The 20,399-nt window shown below is 38.5% G+C and overlaps 2 protein-coding genes across 2 annotated transcripts; one reads left to right on the top strand and one right to left on the bottom strand.

Moving 5' to 3' along the window:
- Positions 1-11,138: 11,138 nt before the first annotated feature.
- Positions 11,139-12,178, bottom strand: LOC141687361 (uncharacterized). Its single transcript, XM_074492603.1, has 2 exons — positions 12,020-12,178; positions 11,139-11,889 (listed from the first exon to the last, which is right to left on the bottom strand). The coding sequence occupies exons 1-2, from the start codon at positions 12,173-12,175 to the stop codon at positions 11,365-11,367; spliced, it is 681 nt and encodes a 226-aa protein (XP_074348704.1). The 5' UTR covers positions 12,176-12,178; the 3' UTR covers positions 11,139-11,364.
- A 2,088-nt stretch (positions 12,179-14,266) lies between these two features.
- LOC141687153 (uncharacterized) lies at positions 14,267-19,988 on the top strand. Its single transcript, XM_074492322.1, has 6 exons — positions 14,267-14,414; positions 16,239-16,371; positions 16,773-16,959; positions 18,033-18,574; positions 18,903-19,538; positions 19,612-19,988. Exons 1-6 carry the CDS (start codon positions 14,407-14,409, stop codon positions 19,672-19,674), a joined length of 1,569 nt encoding a protein of 522 aa, XP_074348423.1. The 5' UTR covers positions 14,267-14,406; the 3' UTR covers positions 19,675-19,988.
- Positions 19,989-20,399: the final 411 nt, after the last annotated feature.

Here is a 20,399-nt window from a genome sequence, read left to right as displayed (position 1 = left end):
TTGTCTGGTGGTGACGATTCTTAATCCACCATAGTTAAATAAGCTATGTTTTACGGTTTATTTTTACTGTGTGAGATTTGTATAAACTAACTTCTAGTAGGTCAGCCTCCTCGAGTACTCTATGACAAAGCTGAATGTGCTTTTTATTTAATGGACCAAATGAGTGTCGTTAATTTTTACCCACAGTTGCCCCGAGTAAAAATTCAGGTGATTGAATACCGGATTGGTTAAAATTTACAATTGAATCGTATCTTCTTTTGTCGGTTATATGTATTTTTAGTACTTACAAAATAATATGCAAGAAATATTTTGAGCAAAAGAGTGCAGGTCTGACGTGATGGCTCAGTCTCACAGAGGCAACGGTCCCTTCTCGGTCCCTTCTGTTTTGAAAGCCAAACTAACCAGAAATTGTTAATATGGTAAAAGCATAGCCACCTAGGAACTAGGATTGACCCCCACGGTCCTTTCTGTTCTGAAAGCCGAGTTGACCAGAAATTGATACGGTAAAACATGGCCATTTGACCAGGAATTGATAGGGTAAAAACATGGCATAGGATGTAAACTGATCTGTACTATTCCGTATCTTGGTTATATCCGATTCAAAAATATGATATAAGACTCATGTTCATTTTTTTATATGATCTAAATCTAATGGAAATATCATACTCGGATAAAATGTGATCCCGAATACGCGCACTTATATATTTTTTCTCGTGATTCTATCCGAATATGATATGTGGCCCTATTTGATTAAAACCCAAATATATATTATAATTTTAATTCATTATTTTTATAATTAAATATCAATTTTATAATTTTTTAATATCTTATATAAATATAATATTGTGCAGGACATGTGTATATTATAACAAGACTGAATCACATTAACAACCTGAGATTTAGTTATATGATAGTCTAAATATGTATTATGTATTGTATTACTTGAGTATGTAATAGTGTTAAAGATTAGACTAGAGTATTTTTTCAGTGAACAGTCTCAAATCTAAAAATAAATTTTGAAATAAGATCAACAAGATCATGCCTCGGAGAAAAAGTGAAAAAATTTGGAGTTGAATAAATCTGTTTTGAGAAAAATGTTATAAGTCAAGATATCTACACGTCACATATCAAGTCATAAAGAGAAGTCATTCGAAAACTGCAGAATGACTTATTGAAAAATCCAAAATGGCTTTATATAGAAGTATCAGAGATATCGACAATTCAAATGAAGATGTGAAGATTTGAGATATCGATAAGTCAAATTATTATTAGAGATCTCAAAGATAACTACAAGTCAAAATGTACATAGAGAACTCTGAGATATCGACAAAACATTTCTGCATATAGAAAACTCAGAGATATCGACAAGTTAAAATGAAAATATGAAGATTGGAGATATCAACTAGTCAAATTCCCATTAGATATCTCAGAGATATCGACAAGTCAGAATGCATATAGAGATCTCAAAAATATCGATAAGTCATTTCTACATGCAGAGTTTTAGAGAACTCAACGAGCCAGGTTCACTTATAGAGAACTCAAACATCTCAACAAGTCAAAAACACTTACAGAGAACTAAGAGATCTCGATAAGCCATTATACTTATCGAGATGTCAGTTTTCAATACAATAAACTAAAATCTCGATATGAACCTTAAGTACAGAATGCCGACAAGTTAAGGATTCAAGATTATCAATCAACAAACGATCTAATCACTTAGATTGAAAAATCTATAAAAACAGCTTGAAGTGTACAATATCACGGGGCAAGATTAAATGACTAAGGAATGTCACAGACCTACAAGATTTGCAAGGATTCGCTAAGTCAGAAATGGAAAGCTTTAGAGATAACTTAAAGTATGGTTTAGTACATCTTATTGCATATTGTGTAAATTTGTGTTTACTAATATATAAAGTAAACATTGGTCCTTTTAAGAGTAACAAACAGATCTAAATTTTTCTTGTACTATCTCAAGATAAACGTTGATTTTTTTTTTTTGCTAAATAACGCTGAGTTTTTTACTTATAAAGAACCCAAGATTGGTAACAAGACATAACTTGATTTTAATACAAGATTAAGTGAATTTTTGAAATATTGTGTTTGCAGTTTTATTTCAGTTTTATTTCTACTAACATAATATAACTGCATCTCTTATCTGTTTTATCCATACATCCATAAAAGTTTGAAAAATGCTAAAAGTATCCAAAAGAGGTTCACCCCTCCGTGTTATATTCAATATCTAACATATAATTTATTACAAAATATGATTTATCCACACATAAAATGAAAAAAATATAATTGTATATAGTTAATGCATCATATATTTAAGTTTTTAATTTGTTGTTATTTAGTTTATTTATAATGTTATATCTATTTTACAATAAATATTCATTATATAATTTAATATAAAATTTAAAATATTATTAGTGGATTATATTTGACTAGGATTCGATAGATCATAAACTATCCGGTAAAAAAAATGATATTAGTTCATGTTCGGTTTGGATCGAGACTTCTAATTTTCGGTATCGTCTTATATCTGAATAAAATGATACCGAACCCAAATCTGAACACAATGAAAATTAAATAATCCGAGACTTCAGTAAATGAATGCTCAATATTGCCCTAATCATTTTAGAGGCCTACCAATAGCCATTAAGTAGGAATTAAGATTTAACACCGTTATGAATGGTTCGGCTTAATCAGCTGAGATTAATTTTGTCAATTTTTTGTTTTTCTCGTCTCCTTTTTCTTAATTTTCAGCCAATTTGGCATAGAGACGTGTCAATTTGTTCTTATTGTCGAGTTGTCGTATACTTAAATATCAAATACCGTTTATCTAAAAAGAATTTTTTCTCATATATGAGCCGTTTACGTCATTGATATTAGCGGTAGATCCGCTCAACAATCGTAACTTGAATAATAAAAATCATGATTTGTTCTATATTTTTATGCCCATTTGTTCAATTCTAATAATTTTTTTAGAGGTCGTATGACTTCTGATTAATGAATTAATTATCTTTAAAAAATGTCAAACGCAAAATCAAATATTTAATGTTCATGTTCGTCTATCTTAATTTCTTATAAAATTGAATATAAAATAAATAAATAAATGAAAACAATAAAAAATTTAAATTTAATATAATTTTTTTTTATAAATTGAAATAAATAAATGAATTTAAATTATAATTATATACAATTTATAAATCATATATTATTTCAAAAATAAATATTAATAATTTTATTATAAATATTAATATTTAATTATAAATACTTTTATTTCGAGTATGTCGTACCGAGTGTACTTGAAAAATAAAATAAAACCGACACTAAATATTGATCATATATTTTGTGTTCATATACTCAAAATATAAATGTAAATACAAAATTTTCCTATATATTTGGTGATGTATAGAAAATTGCCGGGTATAGTATCATCTAGTCATATTTTATGAGTCCAAATTTTATTTTTATAAAAGACGGTTATCATCCTAATTTATGAATGGACATGCCTTAGGGCATATGGTAATAACATATAAGTTAGAACTTAGAAGTAGTAACTTACTTTTTGTCCTTAGTTTATTTTTTATAATAAAATATATTTTAACATTTTCATTTTGAAATATTGATTTCTTTTAAAAAAATTATGATAAGATAAAATAACATTGACTAACTTACGTATTTAGTGATAAATTTAAAATGGAGTAATATATTTTTAACATTAATTTAAATTCACTTTCATTCTCTTCCTACTTATAAAATATAATAAATATAAATAACGTAGTTGTCAAAGATGAAAGAAAATATTATGAAATAAATTAGATTTGGATGAATTTAAATTGAGCTTTATAAATTTAGGAAAAGTTTAACAAAAAAATTAAAATTTACTAACCATAATTCAAAAATATTTCCAAGAATTAATGTTTAAGTAAGATTATGAATGTGTTTGTAAACGTGTAAAGAAAGATTAAATATTTATTATTTGTACTCCTTGTCTGGTTACCTTTGGGCTTTGGCATATATTATATCCGCAAATTACATGCAGACCTGCGAATACAGACCTGGAGTAATTACAGGATGATTTACTGTCTTTTCCTAATGTTTAGCTTGGGGAGCAAGTTGTTAGTAGGTCCCACCAACAATATAGGAATACTTACAAAATCTGAAGGAGGTACAAAATTAAAACAAGGGCGGGGTTCAATGTAAAAGGGTCATGACAAGTCATAGTGGGCGACAGACACGGCTTCCCGTTAGTGAAGGTTTGGTTCTTGCTTCAGTCAACCCACAACCTAGTACTTAACCAACAACAAACGACAATGTACTTGCTATTTTTAATGTATAAATGAGTAATTTTCTTTAATTTTGAAGATTATAAGTTTTAACACTACAATTATAAACTTCAAAATCTTAATTATAATTTTAATCTTTCACACGAAAACTTTAATCTACTAAATTGTTATTTTTTCATGACAAATTTTAAAATAGGATAACATTTAGCTTATGTATATACGATTTATACATCTAAATTGATTTAAATGAAAAATAGCCTTATTACAAGAATTTATATTTCTGCAATACAACCAATACTTATAGATATTAATATTATATAATCTTACAATAAGAATTCTATATTTAACTACACTTATATATATATATATATATCAAATTTTACATATTTTTTTTTAAATTTACAAATCCATCAATCAACGTTATCCGATATATAATGCCTAATAAATATATTTACTCTCATTTCATTCCAAAAAATGAAAAAACCGTTCACAAAGCCCTGCCCTTTCAAAAAATAAAGATGTTATTTTTTCAAATTGACCGCACAAATACAAATATGTATATTTTAGATACAAGTTAATTAATATACAAAGATATATAAAAAAAACTAAAAGTTACGGTAAAAGTTTAGAAGTGTATTCCAGAAAAATTAGGTTCGGACCCGAGGCAATGGAAACGAAGCAAAAACGTATGTGTTGGACCAGAACAAGACGGCCCAAAGGAATTATAGTTAGAATAATCACAATACATTATGTAAAGCCCAAGAAGGCCCAGATTGTAAGGATTGAGCCCATTTGGGACTTAGTATAAATAAAGGACAACAATCCCATTTGAAGGGGTTGGCTAATTAAGCAAAGAAGATCATCTCCTAAAAATATAGACTAATAATATTATTGGTACATCATTTGGCGCTAGAAGGAGCTTTGCTTTAACAAGATCCAACCAGAAGATGATTGTAGAAGAGCTTGATCCGGGAACCGCCGGACCAACTCAGGTAAAGAAGTTGACGGCAGAAGTTGCCGCCGACCCCTCGACCCACGACGATCGCGAGCTTCCAAAACAACCGGCATTGAAGCCGAAGTGTCTGTTCCCTCCACCTGAGGCTCCTCCAGAAGATCAATTTCTAGGATTGAAGGACTCTCTCCAAAGGGACAGAAAAAGAAAAGCTGTGTCAGACCAGCGTTTTAGAGTTCAAACATCTAAAGGAAAAAAAGTTCTCTCGAGCGACGTTCGGCTACATTTGGAAAAGAAAGAAAGGCTAAAAGCCCAAAACCAAGGAAATCCGAAAGATTCCCTTGATTCAGATGAAGAACTCGAGTTTCTAGAGCGTGAAGCTCAGAGATTGCAGGCTAAACTTGAGCGAAAACGTGAGATTCACCGTCTCCGTCGAGAGCTCCAACAAACTACAATTCAAAATGAAGGACAAGATGATGAATTTTATGATGAGGATGATGCGGAGTACGAATATGAGCCCTCGGCGGAGTCAACATATTCGCAACCTCGCGAACGTCGACAGAAGACAGTGTCATCTGCCGATGTCTCACATCAGACAGAATCCACAGAATCTATATCTCACGAGGAGTTCGCTAAAATGCAGGAAGAAATCGCCCAGATGCGTACCTTGATGAGAAATCAGGCAGGGTTTGAAACCGTTTCTGAGAGCCCCCTATCGTTAGTGCTTGAGAAGGCGCGCATCGACAGGACGTTGAAAACGCCTGTTCTCGATCATTTCGACGGATCCTCGGACCCGCTAGCATTTCTAAATACATTTGACGGCCGCATGGCTTTCTTCGGCCACTCGGAGATCGCTAGGTGTCAGTTCTTCTCCACTTGCCTTCAAGGCACGGCTCTCCGATGGTACAGTAACTTGCCACCTCGGTCAATCGACTCGTGGACAACCCTGAAAAGCAAGTTTCAAGCCCGATTTTCCAGCAACTACAAAGGAATCAAAGTTACTGCATCCTTGATGACAATGCATCAACGCTCCGGCGAAAGTCTCAGGAGTTTTCTAACCCGGTTCAGGGAAGAAATAGCGGAAATTCCAGACTTAATAGAACAGATGGCTGTCAATTTCCTGACAGCGGGCATCGATAAGTCTAGGCATGGCCTCCTTTTAGAAGAGATCTTTGAAAAAAGGCCGAAAACACTACAGGCTGCGTTCCAGATTATAGAACACCGCATGATGCTTCAAGAAGCGGTAAGCTGTATACAATCTCCACGGAGGTCGTCAAAGTACGAACGACGCCGAAGCTACAGTCCACGATCCCCTGCGAGGGAAAGGCGCCGAGAGCGACGTAGGTCGCCCCCGCCTCGCACATCGGACCTCCCCCCGAGAGATAGAAGAGAAAGGGATTGGCAACCCCACAATCGATCTGAAAAAGAGTTCACGAAACTCAATACTGAGAAAACGACAATTTTGGCGGTGTTAAAAACGGAACCGGACTTTCGCCCTCCAAGACCCATGAAACCAGGAAGACCCCCAAGCTCCAGATATTGTGAATATCATGAAGACACCGGCCATACAACAGAGCAATGTTTTCAACTAAGCAATCTCATCGAAGGAAAAATTCGTCGAGGGCAACTAGTCCACTATGTGCAACACGATGATGAACCCAGACGTCAGTATCGAGGCGAAAACGACCGTGTAATCGACGTTATTTTTGGCGGCGTAGCCGCCGGGGGTCTCTCCCACAACTCTCGCAAGATTTATGCCCGAGAAGTCTTTAATGTCAATCCCTCGACAGCTAAACGCCCTCGAGTGAATCCCTCCCTGGTCATCTCTTTCTCGGATGACGATTATCGTCCCGGTCTCATCGAAGGTCATCAAGATGCTCTCGTCATCACAACACGTATGGGAAACAATACGGTTAAGAAAATGTTGGTCGATAATGGTAGCTCCGTCGACGTGTTATATCACCATGCTTTTTCCCGAATGGACATAGGAGATCGAAGACTCGAAAACTCCCGAACCCCGCTATACGGGTTCACAGGCAATGAGGTTCACGTTGTAGGAACCATCGATATGCCAGTGCTTTTCGGTTCCCCTCCCTGTCAGATTTGGAAAATGGTCAAATTCCATGTGATTAGCGCTTCCTCAAGCTTCAACGCCATTTTGGGACGAACAACGATCACCGCGCTCCGAGCTATAACATCTATCTCCCACTTGAAAATGAAGTTTCCCACAGATTTCGGCGTGGGAGAAATGATTGGTGATCAAGTAACAGCAAGACAATGCTATCTAACCACCGTTTCTCCAAGAAAAAAGACAGAGGAAGAGCTAGAAGTCAATCAAGTACTAGATATCGACCCAAGAGAATTGGTTGACTCATCCACAAGCAATTCATGCTCCCCTCTTGAAGAAACAGAAGATATAGAAGTATTTGAAGGAAACCCAGATAAAACAACAAGAATTGGCAAAAACCTCTCATCAGATCTCAAAAGAGATATCACAAACCTCATTCGGGAATTCTCCGACATTTTCGCTTGGGTCCCGAGAGACATGCCTGGCATCCCAGAAACCATTGCTCGACACTCGCTGCACATCAGTAAAGACACCAGGCCTGTGCGCCAGAAACAACGTATATTCTCGGCCGAGAAAAGAGCAGCCATCGACCAAGAGGTCGACAGACTCCTCGACGCCGGTTTCATCGAGCCCGTGCAATTCCCCACGTGGATATCAAACGTAGTTCTGGTTAAGAAAAGCAATGGGAAGTGGAGAATGTGCATTGATTATTCAGATGTGAATAGGGCGTGCCCTAAAGATTTTTACCCTTTGCCCAATATCGACCAACTCATCGACGCCACAGCGGGAAACGAACTCATGTCCTTTATGGACGCCTTTTCGGGGTATAATCAAATTAAGATGGATTCCCATGACTGGCAACAAACTGCTTTCATCACTCATAGAGGGGTCTTTGGATACAAAGTAATGTCCTTCGGATTAATCAACGCGGGTGCTACTTTTCAGCAGACAATGGATAAAATATTCTCTTCGCAGATAGGAAGAAACATGCTAATATACGTCGATGACATGATCACAAAGTCAAAAGCTACCTCCGACCACGTGACAGACCTTCGAGAAACGTTCACCAATGCAAGGGCAAATAACATGCGACTGAACCCGGCAAAGTGTTCATTCGGCCTTACTGCAGGTAAATTTTTGGGATTCCTTGTTACCCAGAAAGGCATCGAGGCCGATCCAGCTCAGACAAAAGCCATCCTAGAAATGAGCAAACCAAGATCCATTAAAGACTTACAAAAACTCACAGGGTGTATAGCCGCACTTCGAAGGTTCATTCCTCAATCTTCAAAGAGATGCCTCCCGTTTTTCTCTGCAATGAAAAAAGCTTCCAGGTCATCGCAGTTTGAATGGAACGAAGACTGTGAAAAGAATTTCACAGAGCTAAAGATGTTTTTGACAAATCCTCCAGTTTTAACACGACCCTTAACAGGTGAGCCGCTACGGGTATATCTCTCAGCTTCCGACGAAACGGTCGCGGCAGTATTGGTCCGTGTCGATGAGGGAAAAGATATTCCTGTATATTACATCAGCCACTCACTACGAGACGCGGAAACAAGGTACCCTCAAGTCGAGAAACTCGTATACGCTCTCGTTGTCGCGAGTCGTAAGCTACGCCATTATTTTCAAGCGAGGGAAATCCATGTCCTGACCAATCTCCCTCTGAAAAGAATCCTGCACAAGCCCGACATAACAGGCAGGCTCGCAGCTTGGACCATCGAGTTGAGTCAGTTCTACATCGAGTATAAACCTCGAACGGCGATCAAGGCCCAAGTTCTCTCAGATTTCGTCGCCGAATGCCAGTTCCAATCCAAGACGCACAAACCTGAAGAGGACCAGTCTCGTCCGTGGCTTCTGTTCGTTGATGGTTCCTCGACGTCCGGCTCTGGAGGAGCAGGGGTCATATTAATCAGCCCAGGGGGATTCAAAATTCAGCAGGCTCTCAAGTTCGGGTTCTCCGCCACAAATAACGTGGCCGAGTACGAGGCACTCATTGCCGGTCTAAAACTCGCATCCGATCTCGAAGCAGAGGTCATTGACATATTTGGGGATTCTCAGTTGGTTTGCAAACAAATAAGTGGCGAATTTAAGACGCATAATGAAAGGATGGCCCGATATTTAACAAGAACACAAGAGCTTCTTAGCAAATTCCCTTCATGGAAAATGTCAAACGTCGACAGGGAGGAAAACCAGTGGGCAGACTCGCTAGCTAAACTAGCCTCTTCCTGTCTCCCCACTAATCTCAGCCCAACATACGTCGACATTTTGGAAACCCCCTCTATCGACGAAATATCAGTCAATCAAATCCAGGCTAGGTTCGATTGGCGCCAACCCTTCCTTGAGTACATTATTGACAACAAGTTGCCTGAGCATAAGTCCGAAGCCCGCACTCTCATGTTCAAAGCCAGGAACTACTGTGTTGTGGGTTCGGAGTTATACCGACGTGCCCTCTCTGAGCCTCTGCTCCGTTGCTTGTCTCCAGAAGAGGCTCTCCAAGCGATCGTGGAAATACATACGGGAATCTGTGGAGAACACCTAGGAGGAAAAACATTAGCCCTCAAAGTTATCCGACAAGGCCTGTTCTGGCCTACAGTCCGGAAAGATTGTGAAGATTACGTCAAGAAATGTCAAGCATGTCAGCTGCACGGAAATGTAAACCGTCGACCCACAACTGAGCTGAACTCTATTCTCAGCCCATGCCCCTTTTTCCAATGGGGAATAGACATTGTGGGTCCCTTTCCAAAATCCAAGAATCAGTGCCAATACATCGTAGTCGCGGTGGATTACGCAACCAAATGGGTCGAAGCAAAGCCACTTGCTAAAATACGAGAAAAAGAGATGATAGAATTCTTTATGGAATACATCGTCTTTCGCTTTGGGATCCCCAGAATCTTAGTTTCTGATAACGGCACTCAGTTTGTAGGAAAGCAGTTTGAGGAGGCTCTGCTCGAATTAAAAGTCCAGCACATCAAAGCATCTGTAGCATACCCCCAAGCAAATGGACTAGCAGAGGTAACAAATAGAACCATCCTACAAGGCCTGAAGAAAAGAATTGAAGAAGTACCCCGATGTTGGGTCGACGAACTACCGAATGTATTGTGGTCGTATAGGACGACTCCCCGAAGTGCGACGGGCGAAACTCCCTTCCGACTTGCATATGGAGTCGACGCTGTCATACCTGTCGAGATAAGTCTCAGCTCACCACGGATCGACGTATTCGATCCCGCTCTATCTCTCATCGGACTCCGCCTTCACAATGATCTGTTAGAAGAAACAAGGGAAGAAGCCCGAATGCGGATGGTTGCCCAACAAGAAAAAACTGCAAGGTACTTCAACAAAAAAGTCAAACCCAAAGACTTCAAGGTTAACGACCTTGTCTTAAGAGATTCCGCAGCGTCACAACCCACTGTCTCAGGAAAATTCAAACCAGCTTGGGAAGGCCCTTATCGGATCTCGAGACTTGTAAGCTCGGGGACCTATGAGCTTGCGCACCTCGACGGGAAACCCATCAAAAATGCTTGGAATGGAATTCACCTCAAAAAGTTCTATCAGTAATTTAATCTCAGTTGTAACTTGTTATCTTGAGGCAGTAAAATGCCATTTCAAAAACAAACCCTCGATATAATAGGGGTCGCTACGAGGTTACGATGAACCAATTTCTTTAACTTGGAAAAAGCACAGACTTTCACTTCCTTCGCTCCTTAACTAAAAATAATCATTCATTTCTAAACAAGTGTTTATACAACCACTTCACGACGACGGTCCGGGCAATTAAATCTCTCTCATAATGTAAACACTCGACTACGAAGCTAACAAACGACTTAATGTTTCAAACTCGAGACAAATAGATAGCAAAACCAGCCAATACGTAACTGATTACATCGTAGAAATAAGTTTAAACAATATCACATACCTTATACTTCTTACAAATCCAGGACCACAGTGATTACTACACTTCTCAAGTTCTGGGACTTCCATGATGTTGGTATCAATAAAGCTCTTAAACACTTGAAAAATGTTCAAATTCAATTACAAAAATCACAGGGCATACCCTGCCTTCACGCTTTACCACCCTTCGATGCCAGGTCACGAAGATAGTCATCAAAGGCATGACCCTCGATGGCAAAACCAGCCTCTTCCATCCGCCGAAGGCATCGTCCATAACCATCGCCCAGAGCACCAGCGATATCTTCAACGGCTTTCTCTACCTCTGTCTTCAAGTCCGCGTTTTCTTTCACAATCAACTTGTAGGAGCCATCCATTCCTTCGACCTGTCGAAGCAAGCCTTGGCGCTTGCCTTTTTCCTCTTCAAGCTCCCTTTCCACCTCGAGCAGTCGACCCTCGAGCTCCTGTATCCTCCCACTCGACACCTGCTCTGTAGCCTCCATCTCAGCAACCTTTTTCGACAGTGCGGAATTTGCCTTAGTCAAATCAGCCACCCTGTGCTCAAGTTCCGCAAAACCCACCGCAATCTTCTTCTTTTCCCCCTTCAAGGCAGCAACTTCAGCTTCGAGCTTGGAACAAGCCTCACCATCAACATCAGCCTTGTAATCCTCCAGTATATGCATAAAATCGGAAAGAAACTGCAAAACAAAAAAAAGGGGGGGGGGGACATGAAAACAGGGTCGGCAACTATGACTATAAACGACCATGACCGAACATGAAAACAAAGAAACATGCACATTAAAAAGAAAGAGAAGGGAATGAACGTACCCTCCCAGCCCGGCTCTTACATCGATCAACAAGGTCCTCACGCTTCCTCCCATCATAAGCAACCAAGTCCTGAGGTAAGTTAAAGAGGTTAAGTGCCCTCAAGGGCACAGTTGATCCCCCCGTCCATCGCTCCGTGGGCTGAATCTCGACCCTCATCACCTCTTTCTTCCCATAAACCCTTTCCCCGGCAGTGGCCACATCTTTGTTCACACCCTCGAACCCGACCCCCCGGCCTCCAACAACCACTTCATCATCCTCCCTCCGAAACCGCTTTCGAGGGTTGCCCTCCACGCGGACAAGATCTGAAACAACCCTCTCATTGTCTTCAATTACCTTGTTTCCCTGGTCATCAAGCAATTCAATTGAAACTGAATGAGGAACCCCCGACGGTCCAGCCCTGGCCGCATCAGCAGGCTTCCTCGCAGCACGCTGCAATAACAACATCATCGCCTTGTCCATTCCTCCTCGAATCCCGCCGTCTAAAACCTTTTTAAGTGAGGCGCCTTCCACTACAAAGAAACAAACAAAACCATAAGTCAGCTATCCTATATATAAGCACTTACGAAAATTAAAATAAGCAAGAGCCGACAATGACAAGTACAAAAACTAAGTACATAAGCAAAATAAGGGCAATAACAATTAATACATCCCCCTTACAATCGTGCATCCCTAAGAATCCAGAGTCCTTCAAATCTAAGTGCGTATACCATGTCCTCGACCCATGAAACTCATCGAGGTAGGCAGTATCGTGCTTCTCCATGTTATTTAAATAATCAATCGTGCCCTGGCTAACTTTCCCGCAAGGCTTTACAAATTCCAAGTCAGGACCCCCAACGTACAACCATTGCGAGTGATAACCAGAATTCGATGACCTAACACTAACAATCTTCATCCGTCGATGTCGGGAGTCGAAATATACTTGGCCACCATAGTACCGCACACCATAAATAGAGAAAAACAATTTCAAAGTCGGTGATCGACCCTTATCACAGCACAGCGCCACGAAACCACTTAACTGAGCAACAGAATTTGGTGTCAGCTGCCCTAAACCACAACCGATAGCCTCATACATCGTCAGGAAGAACGGATGCATGGGCAAACGAAGACCAAACTGAAACATTATCATCGCAACCCCATGCATCCCGAACTCGGGCATCATCCAAACCCTCTCATCTGCTGTCGGCACTCGGTAACGGTAGCCGTTAGACAGGTCGATGTACTTCTCCAACTTACTCGCAGGGGGGTCGACGGTGATGTAATAACTAAGATAGTTTAAACTAGGTTTGCTCTCAAATTCGATCCTACCTAGTCGAAGACTTTCCTCGACCGTTCTATTCCTAAGTTCCAGGGTACGAGGACTTAAGGGCGGAGAGGGCATAGGACCTGGAGGCACCCCCCTCAAAAACTCATCGCTTTCTAAGAAATCAAAGGATCCACACTGACCTAGGTCCGGGATCTCTAGATTATCCAAGTTCAAAACAGACTCCTCGTCACCCTCCTCTAACGGTCGCTTCCCGGGGTCCCGGTTGGTGGCACTATGCGACGACGACGACGAAGGAAAGTCGGCCATCATAAATCGGTAAACTATAAACACGACCGACCCGCAGATAAAAAGGAAAAGGAATAGAGAGAGAGAGTAGACGACTTACAGTGCGAGCCCAGAACGCGCTGCAATCCCCTTTTAGATACCTGGAGAGGAAGTCGAAGAGGTTAGCCTGGAAACCTGCAAAAACAAAAAAAAAAACCTGGAAAAATAAATTCAAAAACACACATGAGCGGATATATACCTTCAAAAAAAAAAAAAAAAAAAAAGCATTACGTTTAATTCCTTTCTTTTTTCGGACACACACATTTGACTCCTATCTCGAATTAACAGTTATTTCTTATTTTTCTTTTGCTTCGTTCGTTCGTTTTTTCACTAATTTTTCCCTTCATTTCATTATCCTGTCCGGTCACTAACTTTATTCAGGTATCAAGACAAAAACCTCGGAATTCAAAGCGCAAGGGTGGAGAGCACGAAAATGCAAATCTAAAGATATCGCGCAAAGCAAGGAGGGGGACTAATGTTGGACCAGAACAAGACGGCCCAAAGGAATTATAGTTAGAATAATCACAATACATTATGTAAAGCCCAAGAAGGCCCAGATTGTAAGGATTGAGCCCATTTGGGACTTAGTATAAATAAAGGACAACAATCCCATTTGAAGGGGTTGGCTAATTAAGCAAAGAAGATCATCTCCTAAAAATATAGACTAATAATATTATTGGTACATCAGTATGTTTTCCCGCTCGCACTCTGTGTCTATAATTATTTATACACAACCATAGTTAAAACACTCTTCTCTCTCCACTCTCTCTCTCTCTCTACTAGGCGGCGATCAGTGAGCATGGCAAGGTAAGAAAAATCTTTACTAAAATCATCTATGCTGCCTTTAATAATGTATGTATGTACATGGGGTGTGAAGCGATTGTGATTCTATTAACCCCTTTTCTTGATTTTGATTTTTGTGCTTATGAATCCAAATGGGTCTTGTTTTCTGCTTTATTTTTACTGTGCTTGTGTTCTTTTAGCTTTGATGATTTGAATGTATGTTTGTTTTTCCTTATTGGGCATTTTTATTGATGGATTGTTAGTTCGATTAAGGTAATAATCAGTTCATTTATGTGGGTTTTTAGTGTATTTGTTGGGGTCTTGAGTGAAATATACCTGGATTTGTGTTTTAGTTGCTCGATGACAAGCACATTCGGACTCGATAAGCTCGAATCGATTAAATAAGCTTACCAGGTTGAATTAAAAGTTCTTTTTTTTAATAAGGTTATTGAGCCTGGATTAGTTCTTTCAGAAAACGTTTAGCTTGAGTTTGATAAGAAAAAAAATCAGACTCGATTATCGTTCAAATGTGTAAAACCCCCGAGTTACTGAAGTTTTCTATCTAACAAAAAAAGGTCCAGTTTTTGTTATAAAAATGGGGCAGGTTTCCTTATTATTATAGTGCAAAATAGTTTGTATTATATTGAAGCATCATTCTTGTTCCTAAATGTTTCTACTTTTGGATTTTGGAGTATATAATATAATCACACATACGTTTCAGTGTTTCTCCATTTCTTTCAAATTTATAAGCTTGCTTACTACTTAAGGCCATTGCTGTGCACTTAGCAGCACATGTAACATGTCAACATAATAGAATTGTAGATTTGATATACATCTGTGATTGAATTTTAACTATGTTGACATTACAGAGGAAAATTTCTTAGATGTTCGAAGGTAACTTTCTTGGTTAATTGGCAAAAAAAGGAAAAACAAAAAACTTCTTGGTTGATGCAAAAGTTTTAATTTAGTATGGCTGGAGATGGAGATGCAAGTACTGTCTTTTCTTTATCCAGGGTCGTGCATTACATCTTATCTGTTCTTGTCCCAGAATGTATTGTTGGCAAGTGGTAACCTATGCATAAACAGACAAATTTGCTAATTTTAACACGAACTTACTAATTCTTATCCACTTATCTAAATGTACAATTTTTCTAATATAGGATTTTTAACATTTTCAGCAACCATTAGAACTGGCTTCGGTTGTAAAAAATTAATCATTAGGTGTTCTAAACAGATGTCTTTGTCATAGTTAAAGTATCTAATTGGTACATTTTATTTGAGTGTTTGAATTCAAATATAGAGTCGATATATTAGTGCTTCTTACTCGGCTTACTATCGTTTGTAGCCCTGAAATGTATCTCTCTACTTCTATTCAGATTCCGTGTATTATTAGTTGTCTAATTATAGTATACTAAGTTTCATAAGATTCCCTTGGTCTTCTCCTAGTCGAGGGCCTTCTTCTCTCGGTGATAAGAAGTAGAGAGTTTATCCCTGGTGAAGTCATGGGCATGAGAGTATCTCTATTTCTGCAGTCGACCATTAACCACCCAATATTTTTTTTTTTAAGAAACTGTAATCTATGAAGCATGACTGCATGAATGTTATATACAGTAAAATAAAAAAGAAGAAAACACCAAGCAAGTATGACTTGGTTCAATTATTTAAATCGTGTCACTGATTTAGTAATTTAAACTTCCAACAAAAACCCTCCACGGAAGATTTTAAAGCCGTTTAGTTTAATTCCCGTGCCTTATATAATTTCTACTGCTTGAGTGTTTCCTTTAGTTACTTTTTAATGCTTCTTGTTTGATAAATTTGTTGAATGTGTTTTCTGTGCAACTGACACAGGAGCTGGCTCGTCGATGGCCGATCAATTGCTAAAAAAGTAAAACATGCAAGTCTTCCTGTTGCAGATCAAATCAAAGACTGCGGGGCGATTCGTGAATGCCCCAATTGCTTTCACTACATTGATAACAGTGATGTAGGTTGAACTTTTTTTTCCTATGCGTGCACCGTGCAGTATACATTAAGAAAATTATGCCAGTCATGCAAAAGCTTTGATCATGTTAACTTGTCGAGCGTGATTGCTGCCTCTACTTTATCTGTGTACCATTGTTTTCCATCACTGTTTAGTATAACCAATATAAATTAGCACATTTGGAGATGATAATTGCGTCCTTGCTGCTTATTAAGATCACTTTTTGTCAATACACCTATGCTGACTGGTCCAGTAGTTAGTAATCGGCTGTATCATTGCATTTTTTTAGCTGTAGTCTAGCGAAGGATTAGTGTCATTGATGTAATTATTGTTAATATACATGACACTAGTCTGTGCAAGTTAGATATATGAACTTTATATATGGTGAATCTATTCTTCCACAGGTGTCTAATGCATGGCCTGGACTGCCAGCTGGTGTGAAATTTGACCCATCTGATGTTGAAATCGTAGAACACTTGGCAGCAAAGTGCGGTGTTGGAAAATCTAGCCCGCACATGTTTATTGATGAGTTCATCCCAACACTAGATACGGAAAATGGGATCTGCTATACACATCCTGAAAATCTTCCTGGTGAGATATTTCTTAGACTTAACACTACTGCCACACAAAGCTTATTAGATTTAGTATACCCAATGCTTATATAGTAGTATTATTAACTGATGATATAAGATGTGGGCGGTCAGATGAACTTGGCTGAGATGAGTTTTCAGTATGTTGTTCAATTGGTGGCCATTGATTCTAGTACTTCATGTTCTTTTAAGTTGAGCAACTCCAATCCACCCCATTCCTTATATTCGGTCTAGGTGGACAAATATAGGGATTTTAAATGAAAAACAACACTCCAATGGTACTCCCCATCCCCTTTAAATTTCAGGAGAGAGAAAACTCAACTCCTTATTTGGGGGAGCAAAATTCAATCCCCTAAAACTTCCATGTCACTTCCCACTCGCATCTCAAGCCATATTCTTGTCTATTTTAACACTATCTCTTTTCTTCTTCATTTTCACTTATTCAATATTAATAAAATATTACTTTAAAAGATACAGGGAACCGATATAGGGAATATCGTTGGAGTAAAGTAACTTTCTGATTCCCTAGATTTTAGGTAAGCATTATTCTTCTATATTTTAGGGGGTCAAAATAAGTTATCCCATTGGGGTTGCTTGTATTGCAGTACCTTATGCACACTACAAATTACTGCTATTTGTACCCTTGTAAAGACACGTCTTTAGCAAAACTGTATAACTTGTCACCGATTTTGGGCATAGTAATCAATGGGAAGATTTTAATCTAGAGTATCATTTTAAAATAACATTTTTCTGAAAGGACGGTGTGAATTTGGTTTTTTCATTTCATTTTAGGAGTCCTTTCCTGATTTTAGCAGGCTACTGACCATTAGAACAGAACAAATTTTAGAAAATTGTATTATTTTGATTTCATTTCGGTTGGCTTATGAATAAATTATACTGGAAACTTGTTTAAGAACAAACCATTGTACTTGGTATGCTTGCTTAGGTTATTTATATTGAGCCTCTTATTTGTTTCTAATCCGAAATTTTCATTATTGTTGTTATTACTATGTTTTCATCAGTTACATATAAGTATATATTAATATCATTTTCATGTCTACATGATCTTTCTAGGTGCTAAAGAAGATGGAACTAGTGTCTATTTCTTTCACAAAACAGCCAATGCTTATGCCACTGGTCAAAGGAAGCGTCGGAAGATTCAAAACGAAGATAGTTCAGGTAAGGAGCATGTGCGTTGGCATAAGACAGGCAAGACAAAACCTGTGTTGGAGAATGGAACCCAGAAGGGCAGTAAGAAAATCATGGTTCTATACAGAAGTGCAATAAAGGGTTCAAAGCCTGGTAAATCTAATTGGGTTATGCATCAATACCATCTCGGGACTGAAGAAGATGAAAAAGATGGTGATTATGTGGTCTCTAAAATTTTCTATCAGCAGCCGAAGCAATCTGAAAAGATTGATGATCCAGTTGCTATAACAGAATCCGGGCAATCTGAAAAGATAGACGATCCAGTTGCTATAACAGAATCTGTGAAGGTCATGTTGCACACTAGTCCCAAGACACCAAAGACAAATACTCCTAATCCGCCAAGGCCAGGAAAATCTGGGTACCTGGATGATATCATGGATGATTTTCTACATCGATCACCAATACAGGTCAGTGATACAACTTTCACATTTTCATTTAGGACACTTCATTGTATTTCAAATTTTTGACGAACCTGTTTTCTGTTTGTTGCAACTCTCATCCTTTTTCTGGTAAATCGGTTTGAAAGACCAGAGTTGGAGCTTTTCTGCTTCCTGTTGTTGAAATTGGTCATCTGGTCTATCAGTAGATTGTAGATTAGTCAATTTGGTTTAATGCATTTAACTGCCAACCCAAGTGTTTCCTGGGAAACACCATACAGAAAACTTTCTTGCAATATACATATCAACAAAAAAGGTGCGGTGATCTTAACTTATGCACTATTATTGTGTTCATCAGGAAGCAGAATTTGTCCCGGAGATAAATCAACCTATTTCTGATGTTAACTCGAAGGATCAGATAGATTATTCTTATCTAGCAGGTGAATTTCAAGCTGTTGAGCAGGGAGCAGAATATATCACAGAGATGAATCAACCTTCTTCTGATGTTCACTTAAAGGAGGAGATAGATTATTCTTATCTTGCAGGAGAATCTCAAGCTGTTGATCACGGAGCAGAATTTGTCATGGAGATGAATCAACCTTCTTCTGATGTTCACTTGAAGGAGGAGATAGATTATTCTTATCTTGCAGGCAAATCTCAATCTGTTGATCACAGGGCAAAATTTGTCATGGAGATGAATCAACCTTCTTCTGATGTTCACTTGAAGGATGATATAGATTTTCCTTATCTAGCAGACGAATCTCAAGCTGTTCATTTGGATGGAATCGAGGACTCATTGTTATGTGATGAGATTCTCGATTCTTCTGCTCTTAAAAATAATTATACTGATTCAGATCTGCGTCATGACTCTTCATCTGCCTTACTTTCTGAGGTCCCTGATGCCTCTAAAGCAGAGAACAATGTGACTATAAACTGTGGCATACCCGAGCTTGATGATATAGAACTGGACACTCCACCAGATTTCCAGCTTTCAGTAAGTTTCCTCCAACCTCATCTTCTTTGGTATAAAACTGAATAACCCTACTGATATGAACTTGAACGTGCAGAATTTACAGTTTTGTTCACAAGACAGTATATTTGACTTCCTAGAGGACCTAGACCGCCTCTAGTCAAGACAACAATGATCGGGAGGTTCTCATAATGAAGTTCCAAATTTCTAAAGCAAGGTCAAACTTCAGCAATGGAAATGAGACATAGTTTTTGGAGTAAAATAGACGATGTATTTGCGAGGTTGTGTTGGTACCAAAACCTTTGACCAACGAAACTCATGTAATTTCAAGATTGTGGTGTTTGATGTTTGCTCTCTTCTGTATAACTATGTTCGACTGTGTATCCTGTATAACTATGATTGATTGTATAAAACTTTGCAAGTGAATATTAAGTCTGAACTAATCCATTAAATAGGTATCTGTGATAATCTAGCTTTTGGAAAGTTGATTACAGGTGCAAATTCTTTTAGGCTATTGTTCTGCTTGGTTCTGTTTACTTTGCTGGCAGAGTTGATCATGACACTGATCCTCTCGAGTCTGGCCTCTGGGTTCTCTATTGAATCCAACTTCAAGAGACAGTTTCCGAGTTTTGCTTTTCAAAATGATACAAGTTTTAAAATGATTCTTCTTCTCTCTGGAGTTCAATTTGGTTTTAGTCTTTTTTGTTAAGATTGACTCTCGGGGTTGATCGTGATAAGAGTATTCGTTTATTCTAGTCAGTTCAGTAGGGATGGCCGACCGATCCGCTCCGATCCCCGCACCGAAACGGGCGGGGATTCGGTGATTTTGCGTGTACGGGCCGTGAAATGTGGATGATTTCATAAAAAAACCGGGACACGCGTCTG

This window comes from Apium graveolens, chromosome 9, assembly GCF_009905375.1.
Source record: "Apium graveolens cultivar Ventura chromosome 9, ASM990537v1, whole genome shotgun sequence".
Lineage (NCBI taxonomy): Eukaryota > Viridiplantae > Streptophyta > Magnoliopsida > Apiales > Apiaceae > Apium > Apium graveolens.
This window is presented reverse-complemented; position numbering and strand designations above follow the sequence as displayed.

What these genes read in the sequence shown, in the direction of transcription:
- LOC141687361 (XM_074492603.1), bottom strand. Translation starts at nt 12,175, where the DNA reads ATGAGGGTCGAGATTCAGCCCACGGAGCGATGGACGGGGGGATCAACT. An exon ending in GTAAGAGCCGGGCTGGGAGG is followed by an intron (nt 11,890 to 12,019) that starts GTACGTTCATTC and finishes TTTGTTTTGCAG; the next exon opens with TTTCTTTCCGATTTTATGCA.
- LOC141687153 (XM_074492322.1), top strand. An exon ending in ACTACATTGATAACAGTGAT is followed by an intron (nt 16,372 to 16,772) that starts GTAGGTTGAACT and finishes ATTCTTCCACAG; the next exon opens with GTGTCTAATGCATGGCCTGG. An exon ending in ACATCCTGAAAATCTTCCTG is followed by an intron (nt 16,960 to 18,032) that starts GTGAGATATTTC and finishes TGATCTTTCTAG; the next exon opens with GTGCTAAAGAAGATGGAACT.